The 21,621-nt window shown below is 37.0% G+C and overlaps 2 protein-coding genes across 6 annotated transcripts in view; one reads left to right on the top strand and one right to left on the bottom strand.

Annotated features, from left to right (window-relative positions):
- Positions 1–263: 263 nt before the first annotated feature.
- On the bottom strand, positions 264–9,152 carry slc25a16 (solute carrier family 25 member 16). Of its 4 annotated transcripts, XM_079842674.1 has the most exons (11): positions 9,027–9,132; positions 8,703–8,826; positions 7,950–8,071; positions 4,790–4,882; positions 4,514–4,647; positions 3,835–3,898; positions 3,625–3,746; positions 3,490–3,556; positions 3,234–3,396; positions 2,992–3,060; positions 264–1,299 (listed from the first exon to the last, which is right to left on the bottom strand). In XM_079842674.1, exons 3-11 carry the CDS (start codon positions 8,023–8,025, stop codon positions 1,143–1,145), a joined length of 945 nt encoding a protein of 314 aa, XP_079698800.1. In that variant the 5' UTR covers positions 8,026–8,071; positions 8,703–8,826; positions 9,027–9,132; the 3' UTR covers positions 264–1,142. The 4 variants fall into 4 exon arrangements, with proteins under 4 accessions (XP_079698800.1, XP_079698801.1, XP_079698802.1 ...); XM_079842675.1 differs by lacking the exon at positions 8,703–8,826 and having other exon boundaries at positions 9,027–9,152; XM_079842676.1 differs by having other exon boundaries at positions 8,820–9,109.
- A 1,551-nt stretch (positions 9,153–10,703) lies between these two features.
- The window catches only part of tet1 (tet methylcytosine dioxygenase 1), a 61,366-nt gene continuing 50,448 nt past the window's right edge, over positions 10,704–21,621 (top strand). For both annotated transcript variants that reach the window (XM_079842672.1, XM_079842673.1), the window contains exons 1-2: positions 10,704–11,136; positions 15,477–17,031. In XM_079842672.1, coding sequence (XP_079698798.1) covers positions 15,649–17,031 — 1,383 coding nt within the window. In that variant the 5' untranslated portion in view covers positions 10,704–11,136; positions 15,477–15,648. The remainder of the gene's footprint in view (positions 11,137–15,476; positions 17,032–21,621) is intronic.

Below are 21,621 nucleotides of genomic sequence, written 5' to 3'. Positions count from 1 at the left end.
TATAATGCATATGAATGAATTTCACTAAGGTTGGTCAATGTGTTCGTTTCACTGGTGTTTTCAGTTACGCATATGAATGAATTTCACTAAGGTTGCTCAATGTTTTTCGAGGGATGCTTATTTCCCTAAAAAAAGAAAAGAAAGGCATTATATATTTCTTTTTCTTTTCATTTTTTTAAATTATTCATTATAAGTGTATAAAGTGGATATAATTTTTACTGTATAACCGAGGCAAGACAGAATTATTTGATAGAACTCCTGTGCATATAGAAAGACAAACTCCTTATTTTATTTAAGGGATACATTTTTGTATGTAAGGGACCCCTATCTTTCCCCCGTCACAAATCAGTGAACAATAATTTAACAGATTCATATACCGGTACATCTTAGCTGTAATATGCTCATCACACACACACATTCTCACTTGATTGCTCTCTTCCAAATGTGAGATTGTGAATTAAACTGCATTGTAAGGCATCGATCATCAGATATAGTTTGAGCCACAGTAACGTCGGCATGCGACCATGACTGAATACTGCATAGACACTATGTCCACGGCCTTCCATTCGCTATATTACGGAATTGTAGAGGTAAGTTATTTTAATCACTAAAAGAGACAAATAGCAGGCAATAAGACTTGAGTTGACTGAAATAAAAAGCTACATATAAATCAACTTTAGCAAAGAAAAAACAACTTCCATATTTAGGTTTCTGAAGTTGAAAATAAAATTCAGTCATAGTTAAAAGCACTGTGATATATCTATTGAAACCGTTCCACATAGGTAAAATCTGCTTTGTGTTTTGCTTAATGTATATGAGAGATAAGCCAAGGCATATTGTTCAATACGAGATGGGATGGCTTCATACAGGCAAGTATCAGACGCAGGTTCCCATGGTATTTCCAGTGTCGGTTGATATGGGGCATGTTCCTGATCCAAACATAATGGAAAAGCAAGCTTTTGTCTCTGTATCCATAGTGACTGTTGCTGGGGTGTGCAAAACCACAGGTTTGCCATTTGTGTGGGTGTTTTGTAAGAACTGGAGTTCACATGTCTTCTGGCTGGATTGGCAGGCAGGGCTGCTGTGATGTTGCCAGGGGTCGTTTCAACTTGTTCCTTTAAGGCTTTTAGTCACTGCTTGTTCTAGTTTAGGTGAAGAACTTGCTTCATGAACTCATAAGTGGTGAAGGCAACGGCTTGTGATGGTATACAGCGGATGTAGTTGAGGGACAGGCCACGATATAGTCCTTTCTTAACGCCATACTGATCGTACACATACTTCAGAGTTTTTCTGAGGCTGCTGCTCAAAAGAATTAAGCAAAAACATATTAGTGATGACAGATATAAGATGGTGAGAACTTTGAGCATGAGATGTGGAGGAGATCTAATTTCTACACAGTAAAAGCATGATATGTTAATAACACGCACACAAATAATATATATAATACTGGTCAAAAGCTTGGAAACTACTAGTTTTAATGTTTTTAGAAGTCTCTTATGCTCATCAAGCCTGCATTTATTTGATCAAAAATACAGAAAAAAACAGTAATATCTATTCTAATTCTATTCTACTTCCATTTAAAATGAGATTTATTTCTGTGATGCAAAGCTGAATTTTCATCAGCCATTACTCTAGTCCTTTCTCCTCAGTGTCACATGATCCTTCAGAAATCATTCTAATATGCTGAATTGATACTCAGTTATTATCAATGCTAGAAACAGTTGTGCAGCTTAATTTTTTGGAAACTGTGATAATTCTTTCAGGATTCTTTGATGAATAAAAAGTTAAAAAGAGAGCAGTATTTATTTAAAGTAGAAATCTTTTGTAACAACATACACTACCGTTTAAAAGTTTGGGGTCAGTACTTTAACAGTAAATTAATACTTTTATTCAGCAAGTATGTGTTAAATTGATAAGAAAAGTAAAAATTTGAATATTTTGAATAAGTGTGTGTGTGTTTTCACATTTCATACAATTCACATTTAAGAAAAAATATTTACATTTTTTTTTTTTAGACAAAATTATAGAATTTACAGGTGTACAGACTTTTGATTTCATTTTGCAGGTATCAACCATTATATGAAAATAATTATCAGACACATTTTAATATTGATGCATCTCTATTAATAAAGTAATATCTCTCTTATAAGTTGCTAAACATTTACCTCAATTGGTAAAGTCATTAAAGGGTTAGTTCACCCAAAAATGAAAATTCTGTCATTAATTACTTACCCTCATGTCGTTCGACACCCGTCAGACCTCCGTTCATCTTCGGAACAGAAATTAAGATATTTTAGTTGAAATCTGATTGCTCTGAAAGTCCTCCATTGGCACAATGGCACAGTTCACCCTCAAGACCCTTAAAAGGTACTAAAGACGTCGTTACAAAGTCCATCTCACTACAGTGGTTCAAAAATAACTTTATGAATCGGCGACAATAGTTTTTGTGCGCAAAAAAACCCTAAATAACGTCTTACATAGTGATGACGATTTCAAAACAAAGCATCATGAAGCTTCGAAGCGTTATGAATCACTGAGTCGATTCAGCGGTTTGAATCGCCAAATTTCAGCAGTTTGGCGGTTTGACACGCGATCCGAATCATCATTCGGCTCAGTGATTCATAACGCTTCGAAGCTTCATGATGCTTTGTTTTGAAATCGTCATCACTATGTAAGCCGTTATTTAGGGTTTTTTTGCGCACAAAAACTATTGTCGCTGATTCATAAAGTTATTTTAGAACCACTGTAGTGAGATGGACTTTGTAACGACCTCTTTAGTACCTTTTAAGGGTCTTGAGAGTGAACCGTGCCATTGTGCCAATGGAGGCCTTTCAGAGCAATCAGATTTCAACTAAAATATCTTAATTTCTGTTCCAAAGATGAACGGAGGTCTGACGGGTGTCGAACGACATGAGGGTAAGTAATTAATGACAGAATTTTCATTTTTGGGTGAACTAACCCTTTAAGGCAACAAAAACTTAAAATACTCACCAACATTTATCAGAATCAGGCAGTGATGTACCTAACTGCATTCTCCTCCGGGCAACATCTAGTGGATATCTGTGCATAAATATTAAGACAGAATGTACTACACAAAATGTAGAATGTATGTTCAGGAACACAAATGTATATATGTTTTGTTTTGGTCTTTAACTTAAAACTAAAAATCAGCTGTAAAAAAGATAACTACAAACAATAACTAACAAACCAGGGATTTAAAAGAATAAACATACGATATAGTTTGAGCAATTGCCCCGGCGAATCCACCACACAACAGATTGACGTGAGTCTTCAGCACGAGAACATCAGGGTTGTCAAGAGACGGCTTGCCTAAGTGCTCTGGAAAGTGAGTCAGTCCCAGAGTCTTCAATGTACCGAAAGTAAAAAAAGAAAAGCCTGGAATATATATAGAAAACCGTGACATGAGGAAGTGGGCTCAGTTTTGCATATTGTACTGTACATTTCACCTAAAATAAACGAGAAAATAACCTGCATATGGAGCCATGCCAATGATCGTGGGGGTCAGACCCCGGTAGAATCCAGAGATTCCTCCTTCCTTTAAAGATAAAACACTGTCACAAAAAAGGGAAACAGTCTCAATTAACCTCTTTCCACCCTTCATACCTTAAGGTAAATAGTCTGAAAGGCGTTTCCTATGCCAGTGTAGCGATGCTCTCCTGTCACTTGAAATGCTAAGCGAGCTCGGATAACATCGAGTGGATAGGTGCAAATAACTGCGGTCATCCCTGCAGAAGGAATACAATGGAGATAAAGACATAAGACTCGTCATGAAGCAACAACTTGGGAAAGAGTCATGGAAAAGAAATCACAAACCTGCCATAGACCCTGCCATAAGCCGATGAATGTGCCCAGATATTCCAAGTCGTGTTTTAAGGAACTGAAAGTACATCCGAAACAGCTTTTTACAAGCATTATATAATCTAAACAGAGCGTACATTGGGCTTTAGTACAAAGCACTGTTCAACATCAATATAAGCTCATTTGTAGTTTTCCAAGCTACTCACAATATGAAGTTTAAAAAATAGAGTAAACCATTGACAAAAAGTAGTTAATTACACTGAAACTTTTGAATGTTTTAATTTTAACTATATAACTATCAGATGATGTACAAATACATTTACAATGAATGAATACAACCAATACAAAAGTGATTTTGATACCAAAAAAAAACCCCACATAAAACTTCCCACACAAACTACCTCAATTTCTAAAACAAATGTGTGAATCGTTTTTTGAAAAAGGTTTATCTGAATGATCCAAATCTCTAGAATGAAGCAGACCAGTGCTTCACAAGATTGTGTTAGATTATTGACTATTTTTACACTGCCTGTGCGATACAATGTGACAAAACCCGCAAAATCTGTACTGGAAAACTGAACAACAGTCATGGTACTAAAAATATTGTTATGTTAGTAAATGTTGCTATGTTTAGTTTGTTATTCCCCAAGACTGGTTGGCATTACTAAATGATGACTACGAGAAAAAAACAAACCTTTTTGTAGTGATCAAAAGCCATAAACTGAATGGCTCCATATGGGAAAATCCTGATCATCATAGCTCCATTTCCTTTGTATAGTCCAAGAAAACCCTCTTTTTTTGGCACAGCCTTAATTGTGGCAATCACTCCTGCAAAAAAACGCACAAGACATCACCACATGTTTTGAAGCATTTGGTTAATTATATTCGAATGCATTTGTATTCTAAGTTCCTTTGATAATCAGGTTGCGAGAAATATATATCCCTCAGAAACATTTCGGGTTTAACTTACCAAGGTGTTTGTAATGCGGATTCTGAGCTTGTAGTAAAATTTTCACTCTATCGAGAGGCGCTATGGTGGACTTTGCACAGCACCCCGCAACACCTTTGTGAACACAAAAATATCAATGAATTGAAGTTCAATCCATGAATAAATCCTTTTAAAATAAAACAGTCACACTTGATGGTACATACACACGACAACGAGGTATTTTCTGGCCCCCAAAACACTGCTGTTGTGAAAATGAATGACCAAAACACATTAGTTGAAAATGGTGTTGTAGCAGCCTCTTAAAAAGGTGTCTTTAACTACTATGTACTTACATAAAAAATTGTTAGGTACTATTGAGGTGGATACGGGAAGGTTAGGGACAGGTTTGGTGGTCTAGTTAGGTTTAAGGGTGGGTTAAGGCCTGTTCACACCGGGATGATTTTCGCGTGTGTTTATCGCCTAGTTTAACGCTTTGTGAGTAAACAAAGGGCGCCAATGTGAGTGTGCAGACCGACCAAGCGGTAACCTCCCCCAGTTTCTCTTGAAGCCAATACGGAAGTGACTTAAACTGCAATTCCTCGACTGGCCGCTAGACAGGCTCCAAAAGGGAGCAGAATCTCATTGAGCTCCATGTTAAAATGCCCAACTTTACAGCAGAAAAAAAAAACATGTTTATAGCCTGGTACAAATTGTGGTTTTGGTCTATTTAGCTAATTTTGCCTTTCATGACAACTGTGAGGGGGGTGATTTTTTTTTAATTGTATAACTCATTCGATTACATGATATAAAGCCTTAAAGAAACACACCGACTTTTGGGGATACGGTGAATAAACTAAAATCCCAAAGAGTTAGATAAGTCCATAAATACCACTCATCTCTGTCCGTGCCATAACTCTGTCTGACACACCCACCGCTAGCCTAGCTTAGCACAAAGACTGGAGGTAAACAGCTCCATCTAGCCTACTGCTCAATAAGTGACAACATAATGCCTACATTTTCCTATTTACATGTTGTGATTTGTATAGTAACATTGTGTACTAAGACCGACAGAAAATGAAAAGTTACGATTTTCTAGACCGATATGGCTAGGAACTATACTCTCTGCACCCATGGGACAGCAGCAAAGTTCCTTGATCATTATGCAGGAATGAGAGTATAGTTCCTAGCCATATCTGTCTAGAAAATCGCAACTTTTCATTTTCCGTCGGTCTTAGTACACAATGTAACTATACACATCACAACATGTAAATAGGAAAATGTTGGCGTTATTTTGTCACTTATTGAGCAGTCGGCTAGCTGGAGCCGTTTACCTCCAGTCTTTGTGCTAAGCTAGGCTAGCGATGGGTGTGTCAGAGTGTTATGGCACGCACAGAGATGAGAATGGTATGTATGGACTTATCTAACTCTGGGGGATACAGGAAATAAGCTAAAGTCCCAAAAAGTCGGCATGTTCCTTTAAAGTTCTGCATAATTAAGGGCGTGGCCACTTTGAGTGACAGGTGGATTGTTGTTTGTCTGCTGTCTGTTAGTCATCACATCACCTCAGCTCCGCCCACGTCCCAGCTCTTTGCCCATTTTCTGTTATTCGTGTGTGACACGCGGTGACGTGCTGTCAAGATGGCAACGGCTAGCTCGACCCTACTTGTTTCAAAACTGCTCGTCAGAACCCTATGGGTGACGTCACAGTCAATACGTCCATATTTTTTTTACAGTCTATGACACCGACGCGCAAAACGGCAGGCGTAAAAGCACTTTTTTTTTTAAAACGCCTTGGGTTCGTTTTTTTGTTTTGACAAGGCACGTTAAAAACTGGCCAACCAATGAGATCGGTGCTTTACTTCACGTGCCTGGAGCTGCTGAAGTAACAGTAAAACACGACTTGGTGGCACTCAAGCACAAAACGGTCTTGCCGAGCACACATTGATACAACAAAGAGGAAGTAAGTAGACAAAGAAGAAGATGGGCTGCTAATGCTGCTTGCCAGTTAGAAAAAAGTGTGTGAATGGTTTTGGCAAGCAAGTAAATACTGTCTCTCTTCTTCTTCTGTGTGACAAGTGAGTGTCAGAAGCGTAAAGTGGTGCAGCACCACCTTGTGTACCGTGAGCGCTATCTATTGAATTTGCATGTTCACTCTGCAAATCGCCAGGCACCACAAAATATCTTGGAAAACGCTGGCTATGAGCGTGCACGAAAATCGTCCTGGTGTGCACAGGCCTTTCAGGTGTAAGGAGAGGGTGTTAACAGTGTAATTATAGATGTAATTACAGAAATTAATAATAGCTGAAATTACAATAAGTCAATAATCAAATGTGTAATTTAAATGTTAATGCATAGTTAAAGACACTTAATATAAAGAGGGACCAAACAATCATAAAACACTTACTATAAAAAAAGTTAATATTTAATTTGCATACCTGCATGTCATGTGACCATTAACCAACATTAGAGAAACATAAACATGCAAATGTCTTGGTAAATTACTCAAATATTAACTTAAAATTTTTTCTTGAAGTACCCCTTGAGATTTTATGGTAAACGAATAGTTCACCCAAAAATTGTACAATTGTCATTTACTCACCCTCATGTTATTTCAAACCCGTAAGACTTTTGTTCACCTTCGGAACACAAAGGAAGATCTTTTTGATGAAATCCGAGAGCTCTCTGACCCTCCATTGACAGCTACGCAACTACCACTTTGACGATTCAAAAAGTTCATAAAGAGATTGTAAAACTAATCCATAAGGATTGAGTGGTTTAATCCACATGTTCTGAAGACACTTGATCGCTTTACATGATGAACAGATTGAATTTAGGCTTTTATTCACATATAAACATTGATCAGCGAACAAACAGAAGCTCAATCGAACCTGCTTGATGCGCAAGAACAAACCTCATTGGTTCTTGTGGAGGTGCAAACATAATGCGTAACACACGAGAATGAACCTCATTGGTTCTTGCACATCATATCTGTCAGATTTCATTAAAAATATCTTAATTTGTGTTCCGAAGATGAACGAAAATCATACAGGTTTGGAACGCGATGATGACAAAATTTTCATTTTTGGGTGAACTAACCCTTTAGCTCCAATACTGTTACGCACACTTCAATAAGTAAAAGATATGTAAGAGCAGCTGAATGTACATTCTTTAGTACATCAATATTTTGTGATTGAAATGTCACCTCCAGCTGCGAAAGAACGCAACCAGTAGTAGTAGTCTTTCTGCACAGGAGCTGGGATCACAGCTTCTGTCGTCATGATGGCTGCTTTCAGGACTGCAGTATATTCATGTCTTCAGCACACTCTGGAAAGAGGCAAACAAACATGAACATTGGTATTATTATGTCTCAGCTGATCTGTGTCAGAGGCTGGACTATGCGCATATCAGTCATAAACAGTTGGACAGGGTTGTACATTTATTACTTTACGAGTCCCTGGTTTGGGGAAATGTTAACAGGTTCAGTTCTCTAAATCTAAACTAGAAAGACAAACCAAATCATGTACAGGTGACATCAGGATCAGTGAGCATGGGTTAAAGGTTGGGGTAAGCAGCAAATCATATAAATGAATTCGAGCTCTTTAATAAGAAAAGGTAATAGCTTCTATATTAATACAAACAGAATTTAATCTGGGTCATAAATGCATTTATAAATTATACTGTGTTTGTACCATAGTATCAGATGGTAATACCACGGTAGCTTAATATATACGTTATGGTACTGAATGATTACCATATTCATGCATGTCAAGAATATGCCATGGTAAATGCCCCAAATCCGATGGTAATAGCATGGTACTTTTCGCTACTTTGTTAGTGCGTCATGGTCTGGCCTGCTTGTTTTCGTAACTTTGGCAAAATTCGATAACACTGCGTAAAACGTGCAGCAACTCGAAATATATTAAAATAAACAATAGCGATGTTAACATTTTGTTACCTTGGTTACTGTTGCTTATTCCACGAGCCAGTCAGCCATAATATTATTCACTCCTCATGCAATTTACACTGTACTTTTGCACCATTCGCACATAGAAACGTCTTCAGCAGCTCTGACCTGAATGCTTGTAAACAGAAAAAAACGAATCCTGCCTAGAATCAAGGTCATCGGTTGCACAACTGTATATGGACTTGTGTGAAACTGAAGCTGACAGCTCTTCCCGTTACAAACACCACGTGAACACTACGTCTACTATAACAAAACTATTCGCTCTGCATTAGATCCATACGTCTTTATTTCTACGAATATAGACTATGTACTTACATCAAACATAAATCAAGGCACAGTGATACGTTATTTTTTTTCACGTGTTTATCTGCAGTTACGTCCATTTCATGTCCTTCACTGATGCATTTCCTGTCGCAGAAATAACACGTAACTTACTTGCGCGTCAACGCACAGCACCTACGGCATCTATTTATTTTGTGTACAATTTACATTTCATATTACACTACATTACATTAATTTAGTAGATTTATAATGATGAAATATTGTCTCCATATGATTTTTGACAATACTCCGTATTGTGAGTTTAAATGAATTACCTTTAATAATGATGATGATGATATTAATAGTTTTTTTTTGTTGTTGTTGTTGTTGTTTTTACATTCATCTGATTCTGAAGAATTATTGTCTGTATATGAAAATTGCGTAATAGGATAATAATATAATAAACTAACCTACTTATAAAATAAACTACTATTATATATACTATATATACATTTATATTATCGTACTAATATTATAACAATCTATTAATATTAATAATAATGATGATTAATTGACTTTCTTGAGGAATTGTTTTCTGTATGTATATATATATATATATATATATATATATATATATATATATATATATATATATATATATATATATATATATATATATATATACATACATTTATATTATCGTACTTGTCTGTAATACTAATATTATAACAATCTATTAATATTAATAATAATGATGATTAATTGACTTTCTTGAGGAATTGTTTTCTGTATGTGTATATATATATATATATATATATATATATATATATATATATATATATATATATATATATATATATATATATATATATATACATACATACATACATACATACTTTTTACATTCATCTGATTTTTTTGAGGAATTATTGTCTGTATATGAAAATTACTACTTATACTATACTTATACTTCTTAACTTACTTATAAAATACACTACTATGACTACATTTACATTTAGTCATTTAGCAGACGCTTTTATCCAAAGCGACTTACAAATGAGAGCAATAGAAGCAACTAGAACAGTCAAGGGCAACAGTATGACTATTATTATTATTATTATTATTATTATTATTATTATGGTTGTACATTTATACTATTGGACTTGTCTGTAATAATAATTTTATAAAAAAATATGAATCATGATGATGATGAGTATTTGACTTTCTTGAGGAATTGTTTTCTGTATGTGTGTATATATATATCAGTATATATAAAATCAGATGAATGTAAAAATGATGTGTGTGTACAATATATATATATATATATATATATATATATATATATATATATATATATATATATATTGTACACACACATCATTTTTACATTCATCTGATTTTTTTGAGGAATTATTGTCTGTATATGAAAATTACTACTTATACTATACTTATACTACTTAACTTACTTATAAAATAAACTACTATGACTATTATTATTATTATTATAATGTTGTACATTTATACTATTGGACTTGTCTGTAATAATAATTTTAGAAAAAAATATTAATCATGATGATGATGAGTAATTGACTTTCTTGGGGATTTGTTTTCTGTATATAAAATTGTGTAATAATAGAATTAATAATATTTAGTATTATAATATATATATATATATATTCGCATCTTTATTCAATAAAAAAAGTGACGATAGTCGCAGTGGAACTGACGTCATATCGAAACGTGGTACACGCATTTAGCTGTTAGCTCAGGGCGCAGGGAGTTAGCACAGTAAAAAAAAAATGAAATGATAGAAACAGTACTGATTGCTGCACAGATTGTCTAGCCTGGTCTGGGACCAGAAATCCAGTCCGGGTTTTCCCGCCGCCTCACGCCGACGTCCATTAAATATCCTGAAGTTGACTGGAGAGTGTAGGTCGAGTCTGGCAGGGCTGCCGTGAATGGATTGGCATAAGAAGGATTTGCCTTTTATCAGGTGCTTTAGTCTCGGTGGCAGCATGTCAGTGTCACAGTTCACAGTTATATCGTGAAGACGTTATTCACTCGTGCCTAGGGAAGAGCAATCGAAGAGAAATGCTGAAGGATCGGTCGTGTCGTACAGGCGGGGAATATTATTAGCCCTTCAGACAGTGCATCTGTCTCTCCGGTATGTAAAGTATTTCAACTCCCTTCAAAGTGTTAATAACAATACAGCAGCCGGCGGATTAACGCCCTCTTGCTTTATTATTCGATTCGTGTCACGTTTAAAAGTTTATAGAGCAGTTTATATAAACTGAAACTAACTGTTGTTAGTGATAAGCGTGTGAGAACGTTAAAAGCGATTAGTCAGCCACAACGGCTGTCTCAAAACATAGTTAGTTCCCTACTTAGACAGCATTTTTGGGAATCGTAGGCGCATGACACTATGCAATTCTGTACGCGTCTGTGACCGACGCACAAAATGCTGTGTAGGAGTTCAATAGGCTTTAGACACAGCCAGTGTGAGTGTCTTTAGATCCACTGTCAGAACTAACACACCTCACACTTGCCTAATTTGTGCTTAAGTTTAACTCATGGCAGGTAGTGAAACTTGATTCACTTGAGGGAGATTCCAAGTTGACACAAAAAAACAAACCGTAGAAAACAATAAACAGTACAGTGTAAAAATGTAAAAGTACAGTGGATTACCATATTCATATTTACATGATATTTAAGGTACTATCATGATAGTAGATGTCAAAAGAAACATGCCAATGTCCAAAGCTATTGTAACACTATGGTACTGTTCAAATACCATAGGCTACTTTTTGGTAAGCATCAGAATTTGTCTTGGTAATACAACCGTTAAAGTGTTTGTGAGCTTAATACTCCTGTACTGTACCAACATAAAAAAAATGTCTGACTTAATTTGGACTTAGTGAAGAATATACTTTGCAACTGCACACACAGTTATTTAAGTATATCATACTTAAGACATCACAATTATCTGTTATCTGTTAAATATATTTTACGTTACACTTCATTAGCTAGAAGTTAATGACCCTATTTAACGGCTTGACAAGCAAAGAATTCGTTACTGTGTTTATTTAAAATGTATGTGATCATCCTTTTTTAAATAGTCAGAGGTCTTTATTTTACATCACAGCCATAATGCATGATTTCCTACTTGCTAGTCTGTGCAAGTGGTATTGGGGGAGGGACATTTTCATTCTACAGAGCATTTGATTGAACAGAAGTCTGGGTTGCACTTTATTTTACAGTATGTGTACTTACATTGTACTAACCTAAGAAAGTACTGGTTAATACAAGGTAACTACATGGGTTAGTGTTAGTTCACCCAAAAAATGAAAATTACCCCATGATATACCTAGGTGTATGACTTTCTTCTTTCAGACGAACACAATCAGAGATATATTAAAAAGTGTCCTGGCTCTTCAAAGCTTTATAATGGCAGTGAATAGAGGATTTGATTTTGAAGCCCAAAAATGTGCATCCACCCATCATAAAAGTCACGGCTCCAGGGGGTTAATAAAGGCCTTCTGAAACGAAGTGATGCATTTGTGTGAGAAAAATATCCATATTTAAAACTTTATAAACTGAAATAAGTAGCTTCCAACAATATTTTTTTTTTTTTGGATTTACGGCGAAAGAGTAACCCCTGACCTGACGCATGACATATTGACGAACACGGAAGAGTAGATAATAGTGAAAAACAAAACACCGGTCGCAAATTAGAAGTCTAAAACGAGAATTTTTAAAGAGAAATGTCGGAGGATTTCAAAATAAGAGAAGAGGAGCTTGAGTTGGTTGCCCAGCCCTATTTGTTTTAAACGCAAAAGAGGCATCAAAGCTTACGCTACTCCTACATCACGTCAGGGGTACTCTTTTGGCATAGGTCGACTTGCATAGACGGTCTGCTGGAAGTTAGTTATTTTAGTTAGTTAGTTATTTAAAGTTTTAAATATGGATATTTTTCTTACACGCATCACTTCGCTTCGGAAGGTCTTTATTAACCCCCCGAAGCCGCGTGTGGATACACTTTTTTTGGGCTTCAAATTCAAATTCCCTATATTCACTGCCATTATAAAGCTTGGAAGAGCCATTACATTATTATATATATATATATATATATATATTAGGGGTGCACCGATCCGATATTAGGATCGGATATCGGCCGCGATACTGACAAAATAGCTGGATCGGGGATCGGAAAAATTAACAGATCCACAAGCCGATCCAGGTGTTTTTTTTCCGTCGCAGCAGAACCTACGTCATTCGTCAGCTTCACGTGTGTCGCATGCTAGAAGGGAGCGAGCCAGAGATTCGGCTGTGTGGAGGAGATATTTCACGCTTGCCACGCCAACTAGTTCGTCGCTGTTTCGAGGGTATTACTGCAAAAAGTCAGGGTCTTTCCTGCATTGACATTTTTTTGACGGCCAAAGCCTAATTTGATGAGTTATTGTGATTTACGAGTGATGTAGAACAGATGCTGCGCTTGTGACTGAGTGACAGAGAGCCCGATCTGAGAGCTCCTCCCCCGCGCGCGCTCTCTGGGTCTTCAAAATAATCAGTGTTCGCTCTCATATTTCACATGTTAATCCAAATCAAAAGCTCGGAAGAACGAAACCATGTTGCACGTGACACATTCGGACAATTTTGTCCTTGAATTATCACTGGGTGTGAATTGCGCTCAAAAAACATTGACTCTTCTCTGACCAGCTGACATAAAGCATACTTTCAATAAGCGGGAGACAAATTATATCCAGTTATGAAGTGTTTTCTGTGTGTTGACATCTTTCGCGATGTTCTAACAGACGGGATTCGCACACAACGCGTCTGCTAATGTCCGATTCGTGACCTGATGACTCCTTTGAACCGAATCATTTTAACGACTGGCCAGAACAACTGATCTGTCCAACACTGAACTCATGAACTCAGTTTATTAATTTACTCAGAACGCAACTGAAATGAGAACACAAGTGTGCTTACCCATTTTAGCAAGAGTGGGTAGTAAGAATTATTTTTAATTATCAACAGTATTTCATCTTATTTCTGTTGACAATGTGTAGTAAAATAAATAGGCCTAGCCTACAATCATTTAGACAGGAGTGAGGTGAAACCAGAAAAAAGTTGTTATTAGCTAGCTGAAAATTTTTATTAAATTGCATATGGTAGAAAATTAGACCATTTGTTAATTTGTAATGCTACTTTTTAATATTGATATGATTATATACCAAAACAATGATCTGTAGTGTAAAAAATGTTTGGTAACTGTCAGATTACTATTGTATGTTTGACCAATACACTGTTTTTTGTTTCCACTGCTACATTTTATTTATTTAAAGAAGTTAGATTACATTCTATTTTAGATTTGAATGCACAATTGTTTTTTAAATAAATAAGAATTCAACACCTTACATACATCTGTTATTTTGTCTTAGTTATGTTTAGTTAGTAAAGTCTGGTGCCTTTAGTCTCTTCAAGGAAGGTATAAGGTGGAAGATATACAGTTTATTATTAATTCAACAATATATCGGATCGGTATCGGGTATCGACAGATACACAAAGCCCAGGCATCGGTATCGGTATCGGGACTGAAAAAGTCGGATCGGTGCACCCCTAATATATATATATATATATATATATATATATATATATATATAATTTTTTTTTAAATATATACCGATTGCATTCGTCTGAAACAAGAAAGTCATATGGGAAGTCTTGAGGGTGAGTAAATCATGGGGTAATTTACATTTTTTGGGGAACTATCCCTTTAAGGTCAGGTTTAGGGGTAGGTTCAGGGTTAGTACCTAGTTATTACCCATTTTATTGTAATAACTATAATAAATACATAATATGTAAATGTGGAACAGGACTGTAAGACAAAGTGCTACCACAATCTGTGTAGTGCAGAATGTGTCATCAGGTGCATCTCAAATCAGCTCCCTAGGTGGTGAATCAGTGTGTTGTGCACACGATTTTGGGCACTGGTAAGGATCCTGGCTCACTACATATTAAGACACTGATGACTCTATTTCCAGAGACATGACAACATACTCGCGTTGTAAAACGTGACCGTCACCACATTTTCAGCTGAAAATAAATATTAGCTAGGTAATGTTCAATACTATTGAGCATTTATGCTGATATAGTTAAATAATGATTTGGCTTTATAACATTTCTGCTGTGCATCATGATGTATACTGAGTTGCCTCATGCAATATATATTTCGCACTTCAAAAATGTTATGCAATTTCTGTAAAGGGAATGACTTTAAGACTAACTTTAAACAGTGCCTCGATTACTGAACTAGGGAGCTGTTTCCAACACACCCATCAATATTTTGTTTCCGTTTTCCATAAAATAAAGACTGTAAATTTGAAATGTGTATGGAGTGCACACCAGCATATAGATGGCTTCAAAGCCCACAAATATGCACTGCAATCCCCAATTTTGATTCCAAGATTTCAATCATAATTCAATAATGAATTGTCCTTTCCACAGGTAACCATACATCCATATGCCAACAGTGGGAAAATGTCAGTGTGATCTTACTTGAAACAGGGAAAGATTACCTGAAAGATCTGAAAAGTCCTGTTTTGTAGAGTCATCTTCATACTCTTTTCCATGCCGGCTATCCTGAACTCCTCCTCCCTCACCCTCACTTACTTCAGCTATGCCTCATATTCCCAAAACACCCAAGAAGTCATCTCGTGCATCGAAAAAGCGAAATGTTAGGAGGGTGAAACCTTCCACGACTAGGAGGCAAACGGTCAACTCTCTCAAAGCCAGTGGTGAGATCAAAAAGGCCATAGACAAGAAACAAGCAGTCAAGAGGGCCCAGAGGACTGTTGTCAGCAAGCCCAACAAGAGGACAGTCGAGAATGTTGTTAAAGGACCCAGGCACACGTGGGGTTCTTTGAAACAAAATGGCTTGTTGTCAAAACCTAATGGGAAAGGGAAGTCACCTAGGAATAGTGTCTCGTGTCCGAACGTCCTACAGAAAGTCGAGTCCTACAGGAGGGTGGTTACAAGAAGAAAGGCAGATCAGGAGATCAGGGAACAGGATACCGATGCTAAAAGGTCAGAAGTTCATGATCCTACTGGTGATGGACAACAAAAGGGTGTTGTAATTCCCACTGGAGAGGGACAGAGCATTGACATAAGCTCAGAGGAAACTGCGGAGGAGCACAGAGAAACTGTTGTTCAAGACACTGACAAGGCAGAGGAGGAGAAAGTAAAAGCAAACACAGAAACTGTACAAAATGAAAGCTGCCGTGCTTCTAATGAGCAGCCAGACACAGCATTTCTTGAGCAGCATGACCCTCTGAGGCATGACCCCGTCAATAACGTGGACTTTGCCTACAACAATAATACCTCAGGCCCAACGACTCCCTCCCCTTCACAGTCAGATAAGTATGCTTTAGGTCAGGTTGAGGAGGTTCAACACGCCGTTCCACGCATGGACTTTCCCGACAGTTCTTTTCAAACCACTCCAGAAAACTCTACGGAAGCAGGTGAGACTGTGGCCTCCCAAGTGTGTCAATCCTCCAATGAATCACCAGCGCTTGAAAACATTGCAAATGCTCCCCAGAAGGAAAAAAGTGAGTTTCAAAGCACTGCAGATGTGGACACCAAAGATGAAATTGACGATGCTGAAATGTCAATGAAGAAAGAAGGAGCGCTTTCTCTCCTCTCGCTGAGCACTACCATTTACAACAGCGCTCTTTGTGAAATGGGCCATGGGCCTCAGGCGACAGCATCGCTCTCCAGTAGCACAGAAAGCACCCAGTCCTCGTTTGACAGCGAGTCAGAATCGGTTCTGGAGCACAAGGCGTCAACTCTCCAAGTTGAGGATATTCAGCTGCGTTTACTTCGAATTCAAGAGAGGAGGGAGAGGAAGAAGAGAAGTCGCTGCTGCGTTTGTGTACCTTGTCTGCGCAAGATGAACTGTGGAGAATGCAGGAGTTGCCTGAACCGAAAAACAGGGCATCAGATCTGTAAGCTCAGGAAGTGTATTGAGCTGAGAAAAAAGCCCCTCGTGATCTGTACAAGAGAGGTAAGGCACCTGATTCTTCAACTTTTTGATGTGTCTCTTACCCTAATTCAGGCCACTGTCCTGCAGAGTTTAGCGGAACACACCTGCCTTGGAAGTTTCTAGTATGCCTAGTAAGACCTTGATTAGCTGGTTCAGGTGTGTTTAATTTAGGTTGGAGCTAAACTCTGCAGGATAGTGGCTCTCCTGGAGCAGGACTGGAGATCCCTGCCTTAACCTCAGCATTTTTTAATTCAAGTCAAGGCAAAGGATGCTCAGTACAACATTTACTCTCACGTCAATCAAAAGGGTCATATCGCAAAAAAATCAGTGTTTCCTTAATATTTCCTTAATATTCCTTAAGATTTTGTGACGTCACACAGATGAATACATCAGTTTACACATCAATAATGTCTATGGGGTGATGCAAAACTTCCACCCAGGCACAGAGTAACAAGGAGGATGCCTAAAAAAAAAGTTTTGAAACTTTCCACTGCATATCCTTCCAAAGTTAAACCCAAAAGAATCCCAAAGTTAAACTAAAGATTAAAGTTCATTTTGAAGGTCCCTGATTATTGAAATCACTCCAAGACATTTCAGTGCGGATTTTCTGGTGATCCTATCACTACTTCCACATAGCAGCAGGATTACAGTTGTCAGTCTTGTTTGGAGTGCTAAATATGGTTCTGTTCAAACATGGTTTGGTTAGGAAAAAGATTGACAGCCGCATTCTCTAACCAACTGACTCCCTTACATTTTCAAGGCTCACAATGAAATTTTTGACTGAGTCTTTGCTAAAAGGCTGTAATTGGAGGATGGGTTCGTTAAAACCTATATTTGACCTGACCTCGAAACCCACAAGGCGTTGTGTAAGCAAAAAGTGGAGAAAGCAGACATGCATTTCTTATAAATGCAGCAGCAAAAAAAAATATTTTTGACACTATTGTCCACCTTATTTTTCAGTGCTGACATAAGCCATTTAGCTGCAATAGGTAAATAGCCAGAGAAATAAAAGCAGTAAACTGTAAAAGTGTTTGCGATACAAACCAGTGTGTTTATGATTGTGATGGTAAATTAAAATAAAATGATAAAAATACCACTTTGCAACATCAAACTGACTGTTTTTGGACAGCAAGTGGCTGACACCGGAAGAGTTGTACATTCATGTTACAAATGGCAGCACCTCTTATGTTAAAAATAAGGTGGATAAGTGGACCAGGGCCTTAAAAAAATATGACCCATTTAATGATGGTTAAAGGCCCACTGAAGTGCCTTGAAGCACACAGCATTATTCAGTGAGTTGGCGTAATTTCCACTACAACAGGAAGACATGATGTAGACATGATATAGAGTAGCCCCTCCCGCTTCGTTTATATTACATTTGACGGCTTATGACAGATTCCCCATTAGATTTAAAGGCACTGGCAGGGTAGGGGATTTGTTCCAGAAACCTTTTGTTATGCTAGTTCAAGAGTTCAAGAGTATGCTAGTTCAAAAGTTAAAGAGGCCTAAATGTATTTATATGTATCATCTGTGGAAGGAGTAGGACCATAAAATGTTTGTCCAGTCATTGCATTCAGTCCGATGTCCTATCTGCATGTCAGTGTATGTATTTCCATACCTCCGCGCACCCTGTTCACGCAGACATCACATGCCCTCAAGGCGTTTTATGCTATTCAGAGTTAGACAGACATCATCACTGAGCACTGCAACCAAAACAGCAGCCGCCTTTTACAGTTCCTCCTGAACCAAAACTGTTACTTGTGACTCTAATTTATTTTAATGGTACAAGATTTGAACGCTTGTATCTTTTATATCTAGCTTACAGATAACATTAAGGCTAACATATTTGTTTCATATTTTGGACATTTTCTTGTCTCAATTTTACTCACTGATCATACTTTTACTTATCATCATTACTGTCTTCTGACTGCATTGACTCAAGAAAATATGAAAAATAGTTGAGCACTGTTTCTTTTCAGGCAAAACCCATCACATGACACACCGTGAGCATTGCACGTGGCCAATGTGTGTGCATGTGTGTGTGTGTGTGTGTGTGTGTGTGTGAGAGCGAGAGAATCAATGGCTCTCTGCATGATGTTAAGTCTCCATGTTACAGCATGTCCTATTTGTGTGTTGGACAAGTCACACAGGCAATTCTGTAGTTCGACAGTTTGGATTTTTGTCTATTGCATTTTTATTTAGGCAATGAGAATTGTTTTCACTGTGTCATTTAGTTACGGCTTGTCAAAGCCAACATAAAACATTCTGGCAACATGCTAATTAATGCTAGAAACATGCTAAATCATGTTAGCAACGTGCTAAAACTTGTTAGCAATGTCTTAAAACGTGCTAACAACATGCAAACTCATGTTAACAACATTTAAAAAATGCTAGCAGCATGCAAATTCATGTTAGCAACGTGAAAAAACATGGTAATTCATGTTACCAATGTGTTAAAACATGCTAGCAACGTGGTAATTCACGCTAACAATGTGTTAAAACCGTGTGTGCCGCACACGTCCTGAAAAGTGAAGCCAAAGCATTTTGATCGCCCCCTGGTGGCTGGATGCAGTACAGGTCATAAACCTAATGCTAATTCATGCTAGTAACATACTAAAACATGTTAGCAACAGGTTAATTCATGTTAACAGCATGTTAAATCATGCTAAAATGTGTTAAAAAATGCTAGCAACATGTTAAAACATCCTAGCAACATGTTAATTCATCCTAGCAATATGTTAAGTCATGCAAGCAGCATTGTAATTCATGCTAACAATGTGCCAAAACATGTTAACAAAATGCTAAAACATACTATCAACATGCTAAAACATATTAGCATGTTAGTTTTAGCAAGGCATGCTAATAACATGCTAATTCATGTTCACAATGAATTAAACCCTGTTGAAAGTCCTTAGTCCTTAGCTGGTCATGAACTGGTTTAAGCTGGTCAAGTGCTGGTCCTATGAAACTAGCTCCGGCTCAGGACCAGCTTGTAACCATCTTAGGACCAGCTCATGACCAGCTAAGGACCAGCATAAACCAGCTCAAAACAGCTGCCATCCTTCAAAACATACCTAACCACCATATACTGTTTTTTTCAACAGGGAAACATGCTACAAACATGTTAACGAAATATAAAATAATGCTAGAACCATGTCCAAGGCATGTTCACAACATGATAAATCACGTTAGGAAGCTTATAAAACATTTAAACTTTCAGACAAGGCTTTTGTCAAGCCAACACGCAAGTTTGTCCCAATAAACTTTACTTTGTAGTTGCTGTTGAAAACAGGATTGCTGTTTATGATTTAGCGGTAATTATCCAACTTTATAAACTTTAGACCCTTTGTCAAATTTGCCAATAAGGAACTGTGAGAATATAAAACTGCCCATGTTTTTGTAATTTTAGTCAGCGTTCCTGTAAATGGTAGAGCTAACGCTAAGTTCTTGGGTTCCCAGAGAATGCATGACATGGTGAAATCTATGGCTTGAATGCAGTGTAAGTCAATTTTGATTACAATGTCTGCCAAATGCAATATGGTGTTGTAACTAATCACAACATTTTGGCATTTGTGCATATAGTTGCTAGTTTTGTACAGTCTGAAATGTCTTGGGGGAAAAAAGTCACACAATTGTTTTCACTCTCACCCAATTATATAATCGTTGCTGTCAATTGTGAGTGTTTGGGTCCGTTCTCTAATGTCTGTCTGTTAGTAGTTGTCTGTCAAGGACAGGGATGATGACGGGATTACACCAGATTGAGGTCTGTAAACATATCAGGCATTTCCCTAAAATTTAGGCCAGCATTCAGCCAGGGTCACATCTGCCATAGTTACGTAGTCAGACTTTAGTCAGCTTGTCAGTGTCTGGATGCAAGCGGGTGGTTTGTGGGCTGAATATCTATTTCGCTTGGGATTGTGTGTCTTTATCTTGAAAGGGTTGATGGGAAAGGCCATCTGTAATTATGTAATTAACTACATAAGCAGGGTTGTTTGTGCATCCATCTGCCTATGGGTGTCACATGATAGGCAAAGTGGAAAGAAGTGCAAGAGCAAATGTTGACGCTTACAAAAAATTTGCTTGATATAATTCACTCTCTGTTCGTTGTATGATAAAGTGTTTGTTACATACACTACCATTCAAAAGTAGTGGACATTTTTCTGAAGAATACTTTTATTCAGCAGGGATGCATTAAATTGATCAAAAAGTGACAGTAAAGGCATTTAAAAATTTGGAAATAAAAAGCTGTTCGTTTGAATTGCCATCACAGAAAAAAATTAAATTTTCAAACAGTTATTTTCATAATATTTCACAATATTACTGTTTTACTATATTTTTTATTTAAATAAATGTGGTGAGCAAAATCAAAATACTTTTTTCAAAAACATTAATCTTATCTTAAACATTGATCTTATCCATCCCAAACTTGTAGCATATACCATAAGGATTCAGTTAATTTGCTTATTTAATATAAATTAAATAAATAATTAGAACTATCATTGTCAGCAAAAAGGTATAATTTTTCATCAAATATAAGGGACCCACTTTATATTAGGTGGCCTTAACTACTATGTACTAACATTTTAATTAATAATTTGATACAATGCACTA

Source organism: Gobio gobio (assembly GCF_949357685.1).
Source record: "Gobio gobio genome assembly, chromosome: 18".
Classification (NCBI taxonomy): Eukaryota; Metazoa; Chordata; class Actinopteri; order Cypriniformes; family Gobionidae; genus Gobio; species Gobio gobio.
Note: the sequence above shows the minus strand (reverse complement) of the source record. Positions and strands in the feature narration are given on the sequence as shown.